The sequence below is a fragment of the Lissotriton vulgaris genome, chromosome 1_1 (genome assembly GCF_964263255.1).
Source record: "Lissotriton vulgaris chromosome 1_1, aLisVul1.2, whole genome shotgun sequence".
Taxonomy (NCBI): Eukaryota; Metazoa; Chordata; class Amphibia; order Caudata; family Salamandridae; genus Lissotriton; species Lissotriton vulgaris.
Window position 1 is genome coordinate 1,513,138,700 of NC_141685.1, and position 22,580 is coordinate 1,513,161,279.

Sequence of the window (22,580 nt, forward strand, 5' to 3'; positions counted from 1 at the left end):
TGGCAGTGTGTTGGTTGAGGTTGGTGTACAAGGTAAATCAAAGTAACTTGGCATTTGCTAAAGGTTGGGGGTTGTAGCCATAAAAGTTGATGTCATTGAGCCAGGTTTGTACTGTTACTTACTTGTTATTCTAGGCAAATAATAGGAATTCTGCCTCGGTTAGGGTGAACTTCATGTAGGAGCTGGATATCCAGGTCTGGATGAGCAAGTGTTTGAGGATATCAATGACTGAAGCAGAGAAGACTTTCAGGTACAGTTGTGTATTGTCCGCATATTGATGAATCTTGATGGTGGTATCTGTAAGGAGATCTCCAAGGGGCCCCATATAGAAGTTAAAGATGAAAGGAAACACTATGGAACCCTGAGGGACTCCACAGGTGATAGGGATCTTTTGAGACCTAGAGGGGAGCCTATGTGAACAAACTGGTGTTGATTCGAAATGTAGGCCTAGAACCAGTAAAGAACATCAACAGTAAAGCCCATTCATGAGTCCAGGATATTGATTAGGATTGGATGATTGACTGTGTCGAAGGCAGCGGGGGAGAAATCCAGCAATATCAGAAGGCAAGGTTCACATTTTTCTGTAGTCAGGAGGGTGTCGTTTACAAAATGTACAGTATCGGTCTCCGTGCTGCAGCATGATCTGAAGTCATATTGGTTGTCACACAGGGATCGTTTGCATTAATGTAATCTTAAAATTGAATGCAGACTGCTTTTTAATGATCTTGCTGATGAAAGATAGGTGAATGATGAGGACATTGTCTGTGAGATCCTCAGGGTCTAATGTAGGTTTATTTATGAGTGGCAGGATCTGGCCTGCCTTGGTAGCTTCTTGGAAGATGCCTTGAGCAAGGCAGGTGTTGACAATGGGGAGTAGGGGTGAGAGAGCTTCCCCGGAGGTAACTTTTAGGACGGACAAGGGTAAGACATCATCATCATAGCAAGTAGCTTTGAGGGTGTAGACTATGTTGACAAGAGACTGGGATTTGAAGGATGACCATTGCTTGTGATATGTGGCAGAGGCATTGATACAGTGTTTGAGATGTATGTAATCCAAATGGAACAATGTTTTCAAGTCTTGATATTTTCTTACTACAAAAGTAACTCCAACTGAGCTTTAAGAAAACCCTCACCGGAAAATATTTGACTCTCCTGATGTGTACTCTAAGTTGCTGCTCTCAAAATATATACTTACATTCTTGCGGGGGAGATTGTTGTCCTAATGTCCTGATGAAAAGTTCTTTATGTTGTACGAAGCATAGAGAGGTGAGGTACTCATATGGATTGTAAGTTCTTCCTCAGTGTTTTTTTGGAGCCCATCTTGGCCATTGTGTCAGATTCCCAGTTGCGCCTACACCCTCTCACTATCCAAGAATGCATTGTGGATAAGGGTGAAACACTTTCAGGTATTTGAACCAGTGTGTATCAAAATTATTGATTTAATTAAACAACAATTGAAAGGTGTCAGTTCAAAATATAAAATAATCACTTGAAATATTCAGATTACATTGCATTCCAAACTGTTTGTCATTTACTCAATGAGCTTGAGGAGCAAAATTCATGAATCCATTTTTTATTTTTCTGAGGAATTAGCAGTGCAGCACATGTAAAGAACTATTGCTTATAAAAACCTACTAACCTTAATACTGCTAACTTACAACCATTGCATGCCCAATACTCTCACAATTCGTGGAAATAATTTGTGGCAAACATGCTGATATTGAAAATTTCAAAATGTTTATACTGCTGAAAGATATATGTTGATTTATATCTATACAGGACAGATGGAGTCTGACAGGTTCCTGTTGGTAAGTGGTGGGAAACCCTCTCGAAAATGCGGAATCCTTTCCAGTGGCAACAATCTCTTCTTTAATGAAGAGGGTCTTCGCATGCTGATGACAAGGGACTTGGACTTGTCACTTGCCAGGTGAATAATCTTTCTGTTTAATGGTTTGGGGTTTTTCAGTGCTTAATTTTTAAAAACAACTAAGTGCCATGGCCCACTGCAGCTTGCACCACACATTGCCCCTGACAGTGCTGCTAATGACAGTACAAACACACCTACTAACCATCACACTCCTACAAGTGTGACACATCAGACTATTCCAGGCCTGCAAAGCTATCAGAATGGCTTGGGTGGCAGGTATTAGTTATTTTTAATGTATATTGGGGGGAGGATGTAGCCTTACGGCTAGGGTGGTCGAAGCTGGGGAACCGGGTTCGAGTCTCTGCAACGACCCTCAATATCATTTGATTCTGGTAAAATCACTTTATCTCCCCGTGCCTATAAAAAATAAATGTGTCCTTCTGTAACGAAACTGGTGCTCATGTAAAGCGCTCTGATACCCGATTCGGGTCTAGTTCGCGTTATATAAACTCTATTTAAAAAATAAATAAATAATAAACAACTGTTGTTATGCTCAACTTTAAATAAAACAAACAGCGCCATCATGTAGGAGATTAAGTGCCAGTGCCAAGCACTGGAAACCACCTGCACAAATTAAGTGCTAGTGTTTATTCTGCCTTAAGATATTCACCTGTTACAATATGTGAATGAACTAATTGTGAGCATAGCTATACCTAAAAAAGACTATAATTTCAATAATCCACATTTCACCAAAAAGATACAAATGTGTTGAAAAGAATGATTATAGTAATACATAGGAAACAGTGCAAATACCATGCCACCTTCGTGGAGACTAATGAGCATTGCTAAAAATCTGATTCTGGCTAGCAAACTACAAGTGGATTTGGTGAGATGTATTACTTTATTCTGAGTTCAGTGCTAAAGTTAAAATCTGAGGCTAAATTACGGGTTCCTCACATTCATGCTCATTGCTCCATTTTGTGCATTACATACATGGTTTGCTCAGGCTAATACCTGGAGAAATTATGTGGGTAAAACTGTGGTTGTTGCCCGAGTGGGGCTTCCAAACTCTCTCGAGCAATAATCAATTTTTTACAAATGTGTATTGTGCCACAAAAATGCAAAATATGCGTATCTAAAGCCACACATTATATGATCAGAAAATGTTGCATGCAATGTAACATGTACAATGTTAATACATGTAAACATCTGTTTGAAGCCTGTAGTGCTGTAGATTCACATGCACCCAACCTCCTACATGGTAGTGGAGAAAAGATAGCACGTGTTTTGTCGCACAATACACATTTGTAAAAAATTGATTATTGCTTGAGAGAGTTTGGAAGCCCCACTCGGGCAATAACCACAGTTTTACCCACATAATTTCTCCAGGCATTAGCCTGAGCAAACCATGTATGTAATGCACAAAATGGAGCAATGAGCATGAATGTGAGGAACCCGTAATTTAGCTTCAGATTTTAACTTTAGCACTGAACTCAGAATAAAGTAATACATCTCACCAATGTCAGGGTGTACCACAAATGTCACTAAATTAGCCTGTGCTTAACCCTCGGGTAGCTTGGCACAAAAGCAGCCAGGCTGAACTTGGAGGCAATGTGTAAAGTATTTATATAGCACACAAACAGTAATAAAGTGAAAACACAACACAAAAAAATCCTAATCCAATTTAGGAAAATAGAGTAGATTCTAGTAAATAAAACGATACCAGAATGACAAAACTCGAATCACCAGAACCGGAGATATTGAATGTTAACTTTTTTGTTAAAAGAGCGCCAAGAAGCAGAAAGTGTCACTTGCAGTTATCTGGACGTGCTGGATCTGTGGAAAGTCACAAGTTCAGGCTGACCACAATGGAGCATGGGCTGGATACAGGGAATAGGTTAGTGCCGTTGAAGGGTTACTTTCTCAAGTCTGGCGCAAAGAGTTCTGTTCTCTTTGAAGGAGGTCACAGAGTGGACGCTTTTGGCACAAAGAGCAGGCAGAGCGTCACTTGATGGTCGTTGCTGTAGCGCAATGTGCTGGTCGTCGCTGGAGACTCATGTTGGTAGGTTGATGTGGATGGTTGCTGTCGGCACTAAGTTCAGGTCTCGAGTTGCTGGTCAGGACAGAGCTATGTGCGCACAAAACAGGTCTGTGTGCGTAAAAACAGGTTTACTGGAAAATCTTGTTGGCGGTCATTGCAGGCTGAATAATTTTGGGGCAAACAGGCCTAATTGCGGAGATGAGGAGCTCCAAAGTTAGGGTTTTCCCCTTTTTCTTGTGAAGGAGCTCATACTCATGCCAACCAAGGGACCAGGACCTAGAGGACACCTCTTGGGGACCAGGACTCACTGCAGCAGAGGCCAGCAGCAGGGCTCAGGCAGGTCCAGTTGCAGCCAGTCAGCATGGCAGTTGCAGGGAGGCCTCAGGAAGCCAACTGATCCTTGAAGTCATGCTGGGTAGCCTGGGATCAAGTCAAGCAAGTATAGTCTTCCTTCGTCAGGCAGCAAGGTAATCCTTCAAGCAGTAAGGCAGTACATCTGAATCTTCCAGAGTTCCAGGAGTGTTCTGATGGGTGGTTTTGAATGTCCTGTTTTTATACCTTGTGCCAGCCTTTGTGTGGGAAATTCACCTGCCTACCCTCAAAACTGGTTCTGATCAGTTCTTTCCCTTCCTCTGGTTTAGGCTCCAAACTATTTATGGTGAGAAAAGGGAGGGCAGGTCTGGTGTAAGGTTCCTTTGTGGGCTGTGGGCAAGGTCCTTTGAAATGTAATCAGGGCATGGTACAGCTCCTTCCAGGAAGCCTCTCTCCCTGCTATACCCAGATCCCATTTTACATTGTCTGTCCCCAATATACATTTTTGATGGGGAAACCATTAACACGCCCAGACAGCTGGAGACCCATAGAAATGCTTCAGAATCTTTGATCAGGCAAATGCCAACTTCTAAAAGTGGTATTTTGAAAATTGTAATCTAAAATCCAACTTTATGAGCAAAGACGATTAGAATAAGAATTCGTTTGAGTGTAAACATCATTTGCCTTTCTGCTCCCAATCTGAAGTTAGCACTTATTAATTCAAACAAGGTAACCCAGTGTTAGCCTATGGTATAGGTGGCCTTATGGTAGTGAAAAACAAATGTAGGAGCTTTTCAATGCCAGGCCATGTAAAACCTAAACACATGTCCTACTTCTTAAATAATATGCACCCAGGCCTACCTTGAAGGTGACTTATAAGCATTAAGAAAGAAGGTTTAGCACTTGTAAAAAATGTATTTTGCCAAGTTGAAGTGGCAGTTTAAAACTGCATTATAGGCTGCAGTTACAGGTCTGAGACATGCTTAAAAGGTAACTTAAGTGGAGGGCACAAAGGGTGCTTTAGCCCACCAGTTGCATTTAATTTAAAGGTCCTGGGTACAGGTAGTACCATTTACTAGGGACTTAAAAGTAAATTAAAGGCGCCATTTAGTTGCAGTTCAATTTTACCATGTTTTAAGGGGAGAAATTCACTGGAATAAAACAAAGGTTACTGGGACATTATAGGTAGGAAATATGATTAAAAAAACCTTTGTACTTCACTGAAAAAACAATGGTTACAGAGACGTTATAGTTCAGTTTAGACTTTACATACACAACACCATAGAAACTCAGCACTAATAGTTACCTGAGCTAACTATAACTTACGCCTCCACAATTTACTGCTTATGACCTCACATATTACATCATTTATGACAGGGTCAGTGACATCACTGATGACATCTCAAATGACATGACTTTTATCATTAAGCAATAAAGCAATTACATGTGCTCTATCAAGGGGTTTGACACCAAATAGAAGTAAATGATTATAACCAACTCTAATAGATGGTTCTTCAGAACTGCATGTGTTTGCTGAAAATGTGATTCACGTCTGGTAAGGGATTAAATGTTATGGTCATTCTCAATATGATTAAAAATGTCTGGTCAAGCAGGCTCTTGGACCTTCACGTTATGCGGTTTGCCTGTTTCAAAAGCTTTTCTTAATAACTAAAAGAAAGCTTCTGGAGTGTTCAGTGTTCTATTAATTTACATCCATCACACTGTAATCTTGTGGTCTTTGCACATTGGCAGCTGAATATAAAAGGTTTTAGTTTTAGGCAAAGTGAAACAATATAGGCCCAAATACCTCCATGAATTTTTGGGGGAGTCTGCATTTCCAGCACTTTCCTCTAACTCTTGCCAGGCCCAGACCTCAGTTAGCTCCTATATCGGTACATGCCAAACCTGATTCTCATTCTTAACTTGAAGTGAACATATGACCTTGTACGTTCTCCACCTGCCTTCATTTGACAGCGCACAAATTTAACTTAAAATAGTCAAGGAAATCAGGGTCTCATTAAACCTCACTTCAGGAGCTAGATGGGGGTTGGGTGTCACTGGACAGTTCTTTTCAATGTTACATTTTCAATGTGTTGCATATGGCTCCTTTGACCTCGATTGAAAGCTTTGGTCTGCAAGATGTTCATAAATAAGACCTCTGGCAGTGGAAGGACAGAAAGGAGCGATGGAAGACTGGAGGGGAGGAGAGATCATGAGAAGGATGGGGTGAGGGTGGATAGTTGATGCATAGATGGATGGAAAAGATGGTGGGAAAAATGGAAAGAGGAAGGGTAGATATATGGATGAATAAATGCACGAATGGATGGATAATGCAGAGGATGAAGGGATGATTTGAGTGGAGAATGAAGGGATGGATAGAAAGAAGGATATGTGATGAATAGATGGAAAGAGATATGAATGGAGAAAATGTGGAATTGATTGAGAGAAAAGATTGAAGGATTAATGAATAGTTGATCAGGAGGAAGGATGGATGAAAAAGGGTAATAAAAAAGACAATGATGGATGGATGGATGGATGGATGGATGGATGGATGGATGGATGGATGGATGGATGGAGGGATGGATGGAAAAAGTACTGAAACCATGGGAAGAAGGAAGGACGAAAGATTGAAAGAAGGAATGAAATTTAGGAATTTCAGAAACCCCTCATGGGAAGCCATTTCCCTAACAACTGCCGGGTTTGCTTCCCTCCTTGGGTTGATTGTGTCCCAGTTCCGAGAGCACCTGGCCTGGCAGTTCAGGCTGAACTGTTCCTATTAGGACAAGCAGAGCTAGACCAAGTCTGCATTGATTATGGCTGGGTCTAATCAGAGATGGCATGGTAGACAAAAAACGATGGACTTGGATGTGACCCCAGTAAATAACCAGTTGCTGAGAATAATTCAGACATTCCATCCATCACTTTTTTGTTTACTTGACCTGCTCGCTCTGAGCTGTTTGGATTGTGGTTCAGAGTGGGGAGATGAGCGGCAGTGGAAGAAGGTTTTTTATTTTTCTGGCTACTCCCTTAAAGGAAATAAGCAAATGCTAAATAATCACTCGCTCAAACCTCTGCATATTTACATATTCCATGAATGATATCGGATGTATCTTATGTATTTCTGCCTAAAAGGAGTTTGGCGGCCTAAAGAGCAACTAGTTAAGACCATACTTTCCGTGCCCCATTTCATGTCCTGTAACTTAGCATTAATACGATACACCACACAATCACTAATTAATCGTTCTTGTAATATAACTATTTTGTGCATGTGGGGGGTGTCATTTGGGCTAGTAAAGGACAAAATATATATTTTGTTTGTTACACTTATTACATATGATAGTGTTTCCATGTATATATTTAATAGCTAAGTCGGGAACCAACTTCCAGGTTCGATTTCTATTCGGGAATTTAGTTGTCTTTGATGAAATATATGTAATGGACTGGATCTTATCTCTTCTTGTTATCATTGCTGTGCTCCCAATGTATTTAACAAAAATAAAATGTAGTTTACAAACTCACTACAGAATACTATTGTAAAAGGTGCCAGAAGTCACTCCTTTTCTTTTTAGTCATGTTTTTTGCAACAGTTTACAAAAGCGCAATTCTTTTACTACGTACTAAGATTACAGATAATTTCGCTTTTTGTGGGTGGCAGGTCACTTTGCACTAATTTTAGCTCGATTAAAACTAGTATTGTTTAACCTTAGATACATTCCCGGTTTTGGACTATTCAAAGCAAATGCAGGCAAACGCTATTGTCGCCAATTTTGGTTTAATCACACATTCCAGACTGCACTCAAATTGAAAACACTTAGGGCGTTCCCAGATATCTTTCCTACAAACCCACAGCCCGCTTTTATTCACTGCACTGTTTAAAGTCTTGACTTCTGTTCCCAGCGGGGGGGCCTGGATTTGCATACATTGACCCCAATATGTTGAAATCCTAATTTCTTGTAAAGCTCAAAAATACATGAAGGGGCTCTGATTTTTTTCCTAACAAAATGGACATTGTGAAAATAGCCATGAATAATGAATGCTTTCCAAAAATCAAAGGCAAGTGTCTGGCGAGTTAAACGCATGTGTTTGGGATTGTGCTAGTATGCTGCTATCTCAAAAGAAGCAGTCGCGCGCGACTCCGTTTATCCTCAAAACACATTGCGTCTTCAATTTTAGCAGCACACCTTTTAAATTATCAAGAGTTCACGTTAAGCATGTGTGCCTGCAGCATCGAGTAAAAAAATCTTAATCAAAAATGTGTTTTCATGAAATACATATTGTAATTCAATTTAATTTACACTGTGAAGACCCGTGGTTTAAATGAACCGAGCCGCCCTCATGTCTTGAAAAACCAGACTGCAGCCCCATGTCACGTAGCTGGATGCCCATGGTCGGGTTCCTCTATTTAATGGATGCTGTCTGGGCCAAGATCCTTTTTCAGTCGAATATATTTCCAAGACCTCCTCAAATGCTGTTACAGCGTCTTCTGAGATGAATGAGGTGGATAGGGTGCCATCTTGCTCCACATCATAGCAGACAGTGTTTCCCGTGCCGGAGTTTAATGCTACAACCTAAGGCATTCTGGGTATTGGAGTATTGGTTTGCTTCCATTGTGGTAATTAGACTAACACCTGAAAGCAATGACTTGTAGGTTAAAAGCCCAGAACTGAAAACAGTATCCATGATGAAAAGGAAGTGAGGGTGTTAATTTAGAAGTCGAATTGGTGTAATGGTGCTCATGGTGTAGCGATCGCTGGTTTGAGAAACAAAGTTTGCACACTTTCCTGGCAGGCTGCCAGTTTCAATATGCCTGGTATAAATGCTTGTTAAGTTGATGTCTCCTTTCTATACTATGTTGGCTTTAAACTCAAAATACAAGGCAATCATTGTTTTTAATGCAAGCAGACCCCTCTACACCAACTTAATACATAGCTTGTTTTGCTAACCCTAAACCGCCTGCGGAGGCATACCTTTGACCTTCTGTTACATCATTACTATCGGCATCCTTATAGTTTGTGCGTCCTGGGACCCATTTTCATTTCTTCTTTTGTGGTTGGGAACTGGCATTCTGTTGTGCTGCTGCCCAAATTGTGGAGGGCTCCCACAACCTGTACAGTCTGCCATTTTCTCAGGGATCAACAATCTTAAGTGACAGTGGGAGGTAGGATAACTATGTTCCTTCTGGCTGAAAGTACATTAAGCATTAGCTATGCAAAGCTGATTACGGAGTTTGGCGGTGCATTGAACCGCTGAACCCGTGGTGGCAGTCCCTGGACCTTAAGACTGGTGGTCCACCCGCCGTATTAAGATTACGGCGGTGGAACCACCACAGACACGCCGTAACCACCGGGGATCATGGATCCCATGGTGAAGGGGTGCAACGGTTGGAGGCCGCAGCGGCAGCATATTAGGAGTTTCCTCATCACCACAGCAGTCATGGCGGTGAGGCAACCATGAAAACTGTGGCGGTGAGGAAACAAAGGGGGTCCTGCAGGGCCCTGTCTCCTCAAAGCAATGGGGTGCCTGCAGGGGTGGACATTTTGTGCCCTCCTGTGTACATTCATCCTCTTTCCTACACTATAGACTGCACAGTCCATGCCATGCAGGAACAACCTTTGGCACTGGTAGGAGAGTGCCCTTAAAGGGGAGTCAGGACAACAAAATATCAGATAAAACCATTAGTACATGGTTGGAGCACAGCGTGTGTGGGTAATATCGGACAATAGGCAAGTTGAGCAGTCAATTGAATTTAAATATCGAATCCCAATAGCAGGTTTTGTTAAGAAAATGGTACAGCCAATAAAACAGAGAAGTTGGTTACCTTATTAATAGTTTCGTGAGAGATCTGGTTGAAAACATTTTGAAAAGCATAGAAAAGAACATCTGATAGAGACTTCAAGCCTCAAATTCCTTACCTTAGAATAATCCCCAAGCATCAGACTGGATCCAAAAAATCTACAGTGAGCACTAAATCTTTATGCTGGGTGGTGGCATTGTTCGGCTCCGGTTGGTGGTGTTGTCATCTGCGTCATAAGTGGCGTGCACGATTCTTTCCGCGGTAGTCCGCGCAGATCTGGGAAGAGCAACCCCAATCATTTTTGCCTGACCTTTCTTTTACTTTTTCTCAATATTTTTTTAAGACTTGTGTCTTGAAGCGTCAAGGATGTCAGCTAGGAAAGCTGGTTTCAAGCTGTGTGATGCCTGTCAGTGATGGCCCCACCTTTGGTGTGCCTCTGGTGTTTGGAGCATGACCATGATGCCAAGACCTGCGTTGAATGCCACAACATGCATCCCAAGGCTTGAGGGAGTGGTACCTCAAGTTTCTAGTCACGTCACACAGTTATCCTCAAAATCTCGGTCGAGTAGAAGGTCCCGGATCGGTTAAGGAGCCTCTCCAAGCACCCGTCCTCGCAGTCGAGGTCGTAAGGGAAGTCAGTTAAGTCCCACAGACACAAGAAAAGCAAGAAGTCAAAGAGATATTTAACTTTGTCACATCCGTTGAAGTCATCCAATAAGACGAGGAAGCATCATCACTCAAGGTCTAGATCTGTGGTGCTCTTGGACTAATTCCAAGCCTCCCAGAGTTTCCAGGAGCAACCCCGCCAAGTGACGGGAATTTTATGAGGCCATGCACCTCATATTTGGGCATCCAATCCCTGCTGGAGCACCGTCGGGCCCTAAGGGCTCAAGAAGGGGCCCCTACATGTCTTCGCAGGCGGGTTTTCCCCGGCTCCTGTTTGGCCTCTTGGATCGGTGGAGTGGCGCCGGTCAAGCCACCTCAAATATCCCCAGCACCAGTGCAGACATACCCGGCGCTACTGACTCCCCATGGCAGCGATATCCCCATCGTCATCTCTGACTCCAGCACTGAACAGTATGGGTGTTGTCCAACACGTGCACAGGTGACGATGGGGGCAGACTCCACATGACGGAGCCAATACCTTATTCCTACGATAGGCCTGGGTTAGGAGATGAATCGGAGGGATCTGCGTGCCCTTATGGAAACCAGTTAGAGGAGCCTGAGGACAACTGGCATGAGGATCTGGTCGATGCAAGTAGTGTGAAACGTATCCAAACACTGACCTGGTCTATTCACCTACAGTGGCTACTGAGGAGGGTGCCTGTTTTGCAATGGTGGTGCAGAGGGCGGCTGAGGTCCTAGATCTTATCCTACTCTCGGTCACAGTTAAGATGTACATATTGATGGGGGTGTTTCAGCCCGGAGTTACCCCTTCCGAACAGTTACTGCTATTCAATAAAGCCTTTACTGATGCCCTATTTTGCCCTGGTCCAAGCCCTGTGTATAGGACAGTTGCCTGCAGCCATTGCCCTGACCCACAGGACCCCAGTTTCCTCACCCAGCACTCCAGCCATGAGAGCTTGGTGGTCCAGGACTCCACCTCCAAAATTAACCCTACCACTCCAATGGAAAAATAATTCAAAAGGCTGGATACCTTCAGGAAGCAGATGTTCTCTTCCGTCAACCTAGCGCTGCTGTTGGTGAACACCACGTACCTCTTGGGCCATTACTCCCATACCACCTGGCACTCAATTGCGAAAGTACTGCCCATGGTCTTGGAGGAGGCTTAAACCATACTCTCTCAAGCAATTTCTGAAGGGAGGGATGTTGGAAGGTTCACCATATGGTATGGACTGGACATGACCAACTCGCTGGGCAGAGTATTTTCATCATCAGTGGTCCTTAGGCACCCTGCCTGGCTTAGAACCACTGGCTTTTTTGGGGGGATTTTCAAGCCTCGCTCATGGATCTGCCATGGCCCAAACCAACCCTTTTGTGGCCACAGAGAGATATCTTTACACACCCAGCCACACCGGCCAGCAATCCTCATAATCTCTTTGTGGCTGAGGATGCAGTTCCCACAGACCACGTGGGAGCAGATGCCAGAGGTCAGGTCAGTCCAGCACCCACCGGCAGCTGCAGCCTCCAAACTCCTTTAGGATGCCCTCCAAATATCATGAGCATCCAGTAGGTGGCAGGATACTCAATCATGTGCACCACTGGAGGTCAATATCTTATGACTGTTGGGTTTTGCAGCTCGTCCAGAGGGGCTACTCTCTTCCTTTTGTGACCACCAGCCCACTTAGGCCACCTACTTATGCCAAGATGACAGAGAACCAACCCTCCCTGCTTTGTCAGGAAGTGTTAAGTCTCTTGGCCAAGGGAGCTGGCATCAGAAGTAGGTCATGGTTGCTATTCCTGCTACTTTCTGGTGCTCAAGAAAGACCGATTACTTAATCCTATTTTAGACCTGCACCTTCTCAATCTCTTCCTGAGAAAGGAGAAATTCAAAATATTCATGCTGGTGCAAGTCTTGTCTGCTCTGGACCCAGGATACTGAATGGTAGTACTGGACTTGCAGGACAACTATTTTCACATCTCCCTCCTGCCTGCTCACAAGGGCTAACTCCTGTTTAAGGTAGGCCAAGAGCACTTTCAGTTTGCTGTGCTCCCCTTTGGGATTACCAGCAGCCCTTGTGTGTTCACAAAAGTGGTAGTGGTTGTTGCAGCTCATCTGTGAAGGTCAAGGATTCCAGTCTTTCCCTACCCCGAAGATTGGCTGTTGAAGACGTACTCACCCCAGGCAGTTATCGCCCACCTCCAGACTATACCGAACCTTCTGTTCACACTAGGGTTCGCCATCAACATGCAAATTCACACCTGACTCCCTTTCATCTGAGCTGTTCTGGACACAGCTCAGTTTCTGGCCTATCCTCCGTATGAGCGAGTCTAGGATATTTAGGCTATGATACTGATATTTCAGCCTCTATCCTGGATTAGGCTATTGGGCCTCAAGGCCTCCTGCATCCTTCTTGTGATACATTCTCCAGCTGGCCTATGAGGGCTCTGCAGTGGAACCTGAAGTTTTAGTGGGCACAGCATCAGGGGAATCTCTCCAACATGATACAGATAGTGAAGGGAACCACAAAAGCCCGGCAGTGGTGACTAACAAACCACGGTTGTGTCAGTGGCAGACCCCTTTCCTTTCCCCACCCAGAGCTGACTGTGGTGACAGATGCATCACTTCTGGACTGGGTGCACCATCTTAAAGAGGTGGAGATCTTAGGACTCTGATACCCATTGGAATCCATACTCCACATCAACCTGTTGGTGCTCCAAGCAATCCAATTAGAATTGGAGGCCTTTCTTCCTTCAGTCAAGTGAAGGCTGACTCAGGTGTTCACAGACAACACCTCTTCTATGTTGTATTGCAACAAACAGGGTGGGTGGGGTTGTGGACTATTTGTTGAGACTCTGCTCCTTTATAAATGGCTGGAAAATCAGGGCAAAGCCCTGGTGGGTTAATACCTGGTGGGCTCTCTGAATGCTAGGGTCGATGACCGCAGCCATCGATGTCTAGCAGATCAAGTATGGCGACTCAATCCGGAGGTGGTGCAATGTCTCTTCCAAGAGTGGGGAAACCCTTGGTAGGATCTGTTCACCTCCACCGAGAACGCACACTGTCAGCAGGTTTGCGCACTGGAGTTTCCAAGGCGGCTCTCACTAAGAGACACTTTTCATCTCAAGTGGAGCTCAGGCCTCCTGTACGCCTATGCACCAATGCCACTCCTGCCCAGAGTTGTCATGAAGATCATAGGAGTAGTGTAGGAGCCTGAATTTTAAAATGGTATACCAAAAAGACGTACCCAAGGAAGGAGTCCAGGAATACCCTTACCAGTGGATAAGGGCTTGCTCTAGCAATCCTAAGGTGATCTTCTAGGGGGTAGTGTGGTCAAGCCGCCTTAGGCTTATCAGGGAGGATTGTTATACATCTGCAAATACACACAACAGTCAGTAAATAATGCACATAACTCAATAAGAAGATCCACACCAATGTATAAAAAATATCCTGTATCTTTATATATGTTTAGGGAACAGAATCTATACAATCAGTTAAGTACATTTTTCAAGAGGAATACTATTGCGTTAAAAAAGTTGACAGTGCATTTTTCAGGAGCTGTTATGTTATCCTATGGGAGAAAAACAAGTGTGGCATTCAGGTATAGTACAGCGACATACGGGACCAATCTCCTGGACTTAAGGTGAGTATGGGGCAAGGCCCAAAGTAAACCCCTCCCCCTCGGGCACCTTCAAGCAGCACTGGTGCAGCCGAAAGCAGATGTGCTTTTCAGTGTCGGGTGCCCAGTGTTATCATAAAGGGAAAAACATGTACTGCATTCGGGCATTTCTCAGCGACTAACAGGAGCAATCTCCTGGACTTAAGGTGGGTATGGGGTAAGGTTCATAGAAGCTCCAACAGGTCACCTCGGGCTGCACTGGGGCAGCCGGGTGCGGGTGCAGAGGTGCTTTTCAGCATCAGGTACAAAATGTTATCCTATGGGGATCGGTTCGGTCGAAAAGATGCTGCAGGCTTGTACTAGAGTTGAACCTCAAGGGGGGCTCAGGTCTCACAATCCTTGAGGACATGAAGACACCTTTGGTACTCTTCTCCATGGGTGAGGGTTGACTGATGCAGAGGTGTTTTCAGGTGTCGGATTTTTGTCACCGGGAGCATTTGCGATAGAGGGTGCCTGCAAACGGAGGTTGCAGGTGGCGTCGGGAATTCCACAGTCACAGTCACGCCTGAAAACACCTCTGCAACCGTCACCTATGGCCCGTGGAGAAGGGTACCAAGTTGACAAGTCCTGGGTGGGCTTTGTCTCTGCCCATCAAGTGCAGGCTTCTAAGCGCGTCTGTGGGTGGCTTAACTGTGCCACGGTGGCCCTACGACTCTTCCGTTGCAGGAATCTGGCCTGAAATGACCCCTGGGATCATGAGTTTGGAGCAGAAATCATTCACGGTGCCGAATGTTGGTCATCATGACGACATGTACCAAGGGTGAAAAGGGCACCGATATTAGTTTCAACTTCTCATCTCATCTGGGAAAAAAACAAAAACCTAACATGGATTCTCATAAGTTACATGACTGAACTGGATTGCCCATACATAGCACTTTGTAACAAACGACCCACAGCTGCTGCCGGATGTCCAGCACCCCACCCCTGAGCCACAAGAACAACACTAGCTGGAATTGGAATTCTCCAAATATTGAAGACACCATGACAAAAATCACAGAAATCCACTGGCAAAACGATCCTACAGCAAAGCCATTGAATCAACATATCCTTTCAAGTTGGCAAAGACTGTGGTGTGCACTTCCAGCCATCCACGCCTTTCCACTGAAGGCTCCACACTTAGTGATGCCAGAAATTAATTGCAGCATGTCCCTGACTGGTACAATGACCATGTTAGCATGTTGTCTGACACCCACCATACAACTTTGTGTGTGGCTGGAAACTCAGTGTAGCACCCACAATTGACCACTGCAAGCCATACATTTGAGGGCTACTGCTAGGTTGAGTGAGAGTGAGTGATCGGGGTAGTAATATAGTTGTTCACAAGGTGAGTGATGCAGATCTAATGGCTAGTTTTGTTATACACATTCCCAGTGAACGTACTGATGTGTCAAAGCTTCTGAAGAGACTTTTTAACAATGTGTTTCTCCTCTGCTAGGTTTATTCAGTTTTTCATGCGCCTGGGTTGCGGTAAAGGGGCGCCAGACCCCAGAAGCCAGCCTGTACTTTTGCAATACTCACTTAACGGTGGCCTTTCGTGGAGCATCCTTCAGGAATTCCTGTTCAGCAACTCCAGCAATGTCGGCAGGTACATTGCCCTAGAGATTCCCTTGAAGGCCCGTTCCCCCTCTACACGCCTGCGCTGGTGGCAACCCTCCGAAAATGGACACTTTTACAGCCCATGGGTAATTGACCAGGTAAGAAGTCCTCTCCGCATCCTATTGAAAGCCATTGAGGGTACCATTCGACTGGAAGATTATTTCATTCTGTTCTTTTACTTACCTCTACCAGAAATAACTCACAAGACCAGAAGTTGTAATGAATATTACAGCCAAAAAAAATATCAATGAAATTACACAGCTCATTATATTTGTGCAGACATTTGTTAGTTCACTTATAGAGAATTAACATGTATTGTTCTTGAAGAAATGTGTAAAGCAGTATGCCTAAATTCAAGCTAAAGAATATCGAGTCACTGCAGCCATCTGATGACTTTGTTATTTTGAAGTTACGTTGCCAGTCTGTTCGCCCCTTGTATGGTAATCCTGGGTCATAAGACTTGTAAGTGTATCACCGAAGGTTCTTTTTTTACTACGTTTTAGATTCTTATTGGTGGGAACATTTCGGGTAATACTGTTCTGGAAGATGACTTCACCACATTGGATAACAGGAAGTGGCTGCTGCATCCTGGTGGGACCAAGATGCCTGTGTGTGGTTCCACAGGGGAGGCTCTGGTCTTCATCGAGAAGGCTAGCACCCGCTATGTCGTTACTACTGACATTGTTGTGAATGAAGAATCCTTCATACAAATGGACTTTGCTGCCTCTTGCTCTGTTACAGATTCGTGTTATGGTAGGCCTTTGACATTCTACTTTTGGTGTTATGTATTGCAGTGTCATGCTATGTCATGTTATCTCCTGTTATGACGTGAACTCCTGTTATCTGATGTTATGTTTTTTAACCCTGCATTTTGGGCATCCTGATTGTGCTGCCTTAGGGTGTGGAGTCATAAACTTGATGTAATGTCCAGAAGTCAGTGACTCTTTGCCAGTCGGGTGCCACAGCACCACGAGACCCCGTCTCTGCCAGTCAGTTCAACTATAATTAACCCTAATCAGAAAACAAACCTTTGCAAACCAACCCTAAATAGCCTTCCTCCCTTAGTGTCCTTCGGAAGGAGTTCCAGAGATAGGCCCCACACTCAACGAGGGAATGAAATATCAAGAAATGCAAAAAGAAAAACCAAGTCAACAGGCCTTCTTGATCTACTAACCCTGGATCTAGACCAACATCCACACATCCACCAGTACTACTCCAATTTAGGATGGAGCTGAAGTCACTCCTGTAAAAAAAACACGAAATAAAAACGAAGTAACAGACCACTTCTACTCTCAGAAGCTAGCTTCTCTTTCAGTTTCTTGCTGATTGTATCTTTGCCAATCACCCTGTACAGCTTGTTTCAAGTTATACAAATACCATATTCATGAAGTGGCACGTATATTGAAGAGGTTGAAAAGAGAGCATAATGACCTGAAAGCTGGATGTTTGAGGAAGCTTTTGCTTATGCACAAAGACCCCAATGGGCCATCACCACGAAGTTAATCCATAAAAACCATCAGCAGCCCATGCAGATAAGCCATTTCTGGAGAGGCCCTGTCTTGTGACTTAAGTTTGAAATGTCTAAACCTAATAGCAGCAGGTTGCCATTGAGCTTGATAATGTACAGAGAAAACCAGAGAGCTCTGAAGGATTCTCGGTAGAGGCGTGGCAAATCTAGTCTGAAAGTCCAGCCATGGTACTCCTTGCAAAATGGAGGTGAAACTTTTGCCCATGCCCCAAATTCTTCAGTGTCACCCTAGTTGTATAGTAGGGTCTCAATGACCTTGACCTTTGAAGAGGAATCACTGGTGACATTGTAGCTCCCACTATCATCATCTTGATGATGGCCCCATAAATGGTTTACACATACTTCCACATCTCCATCCTCTTCTCCAGTTACTTCCCTCTCTGGGTATCGTCAGAGGATAGCAGTAAGTCTGCCTTATACTTAAGGTGCGACCCATGCAGGCGCTACTGGTAGATGGTCAATATAGCGGAAAAAGAGGTCAGGCCCTTGGGAAATCCCAAGATTAATACCAACCTTAGAGGAGAAATACAGACCAAGGTTGGACCATCTACACTCTCAAAAAAGGAGGGATAAAGCCACTCTTGTAAACTCGTCCAGCAATTCCTGATGCTGTCCGTGGCTGACAAGCTCATCAAGATGAGGACTGCTGTCCGCACCTTAACCCTCCAGCGGGTTTCGCCCCTAAATGCAACTAGTAACACCAATCTTATTGCAAGAGAAGCGATTGGAGTAGCCTCATATCAGAAGAGAACACAGTGCGAACAGATTTTTTTATTGGTGGATCGGCGTTGATTATAGGACTGGGGACTAGGGAATGGGCGGGTCATCAACAGCCAAAGCACCTTTGCCTTTCCATTGTGTTCACTCTCCATGTAAACCTCATCGCTGCTCTGGGTATAAATGTAAAGCCGTGATTTACATTCAGAAATGCATCGCCATAGCGCAGCATTTATATGCACTACTTCTAAAATTCCTCTTCGAATGTATTAGTCCCAATATCGATAAAAACTACGTTTTTTTCTCTGAACCATTCGCAACCCAGTTGTGCTGGCACTGGAGTACACAACTCATTCTAAACTGCGGGCAGACTATGACATTCGGATAAGAAAGGGAAACAGAAGAATTGCCCCTGGGTATGAACTGCTTCAAGGACACAGTTTGATGAGGAAAATGTGTATCTGTTGGAACATGTCCCTTCTTTAGTTTCCTGGTGTTCACCACAGCCTAAAGCCATAACCGCAACACATATAGAGCATTCCTTGTGGCAACCAAGTATGTAGGGTTTACCTATCCCCAGATGAAGGCTGTCTTACAACGACATCTTCGCATATAATGCGACAGCCTACAACTGAAAAAAATATTTGTTATTATAAAGATTTCTCCGAGTATCGGCAAATATTTTTTTGTTATTTTTCAAGAAAAAAGTATATAATAAAAGCGAGTCATAATGGAGAGAAATGAATGCTGCATTACAGTCTCAACAATAACAATCTCTTTAAATGAGATAGCCCCTTCCCATTGTGCGTTATATGAGATAAAGGTGGTAATTCGGGCATGATTGGCCTTTAGAGGCTATTGACTGAAAGATGGCTGGATTGCTGGTGGTGCTCAATGTTCAGTTTTTCCGTGTGCTTCAAGCTGTGTCTTCGTTGGTTGTGGCTGTTGGTAGGAGTCACTAGCTGCAATGGTAGTTAGTGTTCAGCACACTGTAGTGGTGAAGAGCAAGGCTGGGGTGGTTTCTAGAAGCAAGGTTTGGTTCAGATTTAGACGGCGCACACAAGGCTTTACAGACAATACCAAACTCTTATCGACATGTTTCCATTGGAGGTGCACAGGGAGACAGCCTGTATAAAATAGGAATAAAATTCCGTAAGATACCAAATTCCTTAAAAATTCAGTTTTCCTGCGCTCGATACATTTCATCATAAAATATAATGCCTAAAAAGCTCCAACTCTATGCACTCTTTGAAACTTTTTTAGCTTCGAGCATAAACCTCCCGTTTGCACATGCTATATACAGCCTGTGCTCGATTTTTGATATCATGTTTTAAAAAGATTGGACGTAAAAACAATTTTCGTGTAACAAGGACTTTTAAACAGTCTAATATGTGCCAAACATCACATTTTGTGCCTAGGTTGCAGGTACACTTCCCTTCGGAGTCCATCATAGCCCGTTTAATCCCATCATTAGCCTAGCACGGGTTACATTCTATTCATACCCTTAGTTGTTCATTTCTAAGTCAACAGTTGGGTAGTACATCTATATATGGGAACTGTTGGTCGTTCTGCCATGAATTAGTCATAAAACGCACAGATCTTTCCCCTCCAAATATTGTCGATCAGTGCCTCGTGAATTTTCTTCTCTAAGTTCCCTTTTGACAATATCAATTTGTAAATTCTATAGGCACAACCTAACTCTCAATTCCCTGCACGCCATGGCTGCCATTTCCCTGAACCCCTTTGCCCACTTCATTTCACTCTGCAGTATCTCACTTTTGCACCATTGTGATAGTTTTCAATCCTCTCTACATCCCAGGCGTTGCCAGAATCTTATTAATGCCATATGTGCCATTACCTCCCACAATACCATTCCTGTTTCTGTTCTTATTGCCGGGATCATGGAGGACCTGGGTAGGGACTAGGGACAATATGTTTTTTACACATTTCCCCTCTTCAGTGCCCCACCCCCTTTTACCACTTACATATAGCACTTCAGCGCCATATTGGAACTGAGGAGGTGTCATGGCCGTATAAGCTTTCAAAACCGGTCTATATGACATTTCTCCCTAGGTTTTGTTACATTTTTTCAGGCCACTAACAGAGTGCCTTCTTTGTTGCAATGTTAGAAGGTGTCATGTCTGCCGTTGCTGCATTCTGTAAGTCAGTTCTGCACCGTAAGAGCCTTCTTTGTAAGCATGATTGGGGCTGGTTTTCTACTCCTTTCTCTCTCGGCCACTCTTACTCATCTCTCCACTACCTCACTGCATGTTTTCACATAGTGCTCTGCAGTAGGTTTTTTTCATGCAGAGTCCTCGTTTTACACATTTAAATCATAATATACTGCAGAATCACCAAGACTCCACTGATTACTGCTGCCAGGATGCATCAGGATGGTAGTCTGAAAACTATGGAGAATCAAACATCCACTCATATGATTGGATCAATTGACTGTTATGCCTCACTGTCCCTACTAACACCTTACACTATGAAGTAATCCCTACTAAGCTCGACTGCTGTCTCCCCAACCCCCTCCATGATTGTGGCACTGCTCATTGCATACAGTCACATGGAACCCTGGAAAAACCTGCTAATGTTTTTTACCCCAACATGCGTAGGCTTTTCACCCACCACAACCCCCTACACCTTACTTCTACCTTCCTTCATTACCCCACCTCCCATCCACCTGACACACTTTCCCCTACCTCCCTTACTTTGTCATAGCCCTGTGCCTCAATCTATAGGCTTTGCCTCATCAGCGAACAGACACTGCAGCTCTCTCTCTCCACCACCGTAAACATCACCTTACCACCACAGTCCATCTGGTCCCTTTCCCAAATCACTACAGCAACTCTTCACTGACCGCTCTCCAGTACGTCAATCCCATGTGTTCCTACTTCCTTTCTCACCATTAACCTACTCTCTTCCATCTCTGATTCCCCTACCTCTTCTCTTTCCAGTAGCGGTCGGTGGTGGGAGCGCTGCCGGGCGGTGACTTGGGGTGGGGGGGTAGTAAAGTACGGAATACGGCCAAATACTGGTAAGTAAACATATAAATAAATAAAACAACATGGAACAATAAAAGGCCAGTACTGGTCCCCTCTCTCAAGTTAAACTCATCTGTGCTCTGCAATCATTTGATGACTGATCTCACTGATGGCTTTTGGACTTGCAGTGTGATAACCAATAAGATTATTTAAAGGTCTTGACATTTTTAGATTACAGACTTTGAAATAAGATTACGTTACATTATATGCTGAGTTTCGGTCAATTGCAGAGTCAACCCAGTCTTGCAGTTTTGATTACTGGCTGGCCAACATACCTAATCTTGACAACAAATCTTGAATCTTGGTTCACCAGCCCACCGATACCCTCATCTTCCACACTCTCCCCCTATCTCCTTGCCTCCTCAGATCAACTTCTCTCCCTACATCCGTCCTCTCCAAAGAACACCCAACACTTCCTCCACAACTGACATCTACTTCTCCCCCTTAATTACTTATCTCCTTCTGTCTGCTATCGCCATCGACCCTTGTGAGGCATGCCTCTAAGTCTCCCACACAGTCATACACACAGACACACATTTACCCCTTTTCTCCATCCCAACTAACAGTTTTCACAAACAAGTACAATACCCACTACCTCACTACATTGACTTCTTGCCCACTTTCAGGCCTCATATTTCCTCTTTTGCTCACACTCTGGCACATATAGAGGCCAGCAAGCAGAAAAACACGGTGAAGGAGATATTTCAAAAGAAAGAGGCAACATTTTGTTCACCATCTATCTGGTATAGTAGTAAGACATCATGGTAAAAGGATTAAACAAAATCAACGGATTGATTGGTTCTCTTCATCTTGCAGATTATACCCAAAAGTGTGATCTCTTCTTTCTGCTCTCTCTTTATGTTGAACTGTCATTGAACATCACCCTTATGTCATTTGCAGCTACTCTGCCATCTGCAGCCTATGTGGGGGAAGGTTAACTTTTATGTTTCCTCATCAAACACCCACAGATACATTGCATCCCTCTTCTCTTTCCCTACATATCTTCAGTTTTTGCACCATTAGCTCATAATGTGGTGTATGCCAAACTATCAACCATTTCCTCAGGCTCCCTCTTGAAATTCTTTCAGAACGTATGCCATTGTCTCTCCTTTTACAGGGATATATGATCTCTCTCGCTCCACCAACTCTGGTTATGTTTTGGAAGAAAGCTTCTGTTTCTCCCTTATTAAAGAACGCCAACCCAGCTATTTAATTGAACGCTCGTCCCATCTTTACCCTACCCCTGACTTCCAGTATTACTGACTCTGTTGTTGAATCCCAGCTAACAGACTATCTATAAAAGAATCCTCTCCTCTTGTAGTCTCAGCTCAGCACAGCTCACAATCAGCAACTGATTCTTGTTTCGGGTGGACAGTG

At 43.9% G+C, this 22,580-nt stretch overlaps 1 protein-coding gene across 1 annotated transcript in view; it reads left to right on the forward strand.

Annotated features, from left to right (window-relative positions):
* RELN (reelin) overlaps window positions 1–22,580 on the forward strand; it is a 1,675,658-nt gene that overhangs the window by 1,473,256 nt on the left and 179,822 nt on the right. Inside the window, exons 43-45 of the mRNA XM_086967429.1 lie at window positions 1,780–1,927; window positions 15,751–16,009; window positions 16,415–16,664. Coding sequence (XP_086823555.1) covers window positions 1,780–1,927; window positions 15,751–16,009; window positions 16,415–16,664 — 657 coding nt within the window. The remainder of the gene's footprint in view (window positions 1–1,779; window positions 1,928–15,750; window positions 16,010–16,414; window positions 16,665–22,580) is intronic.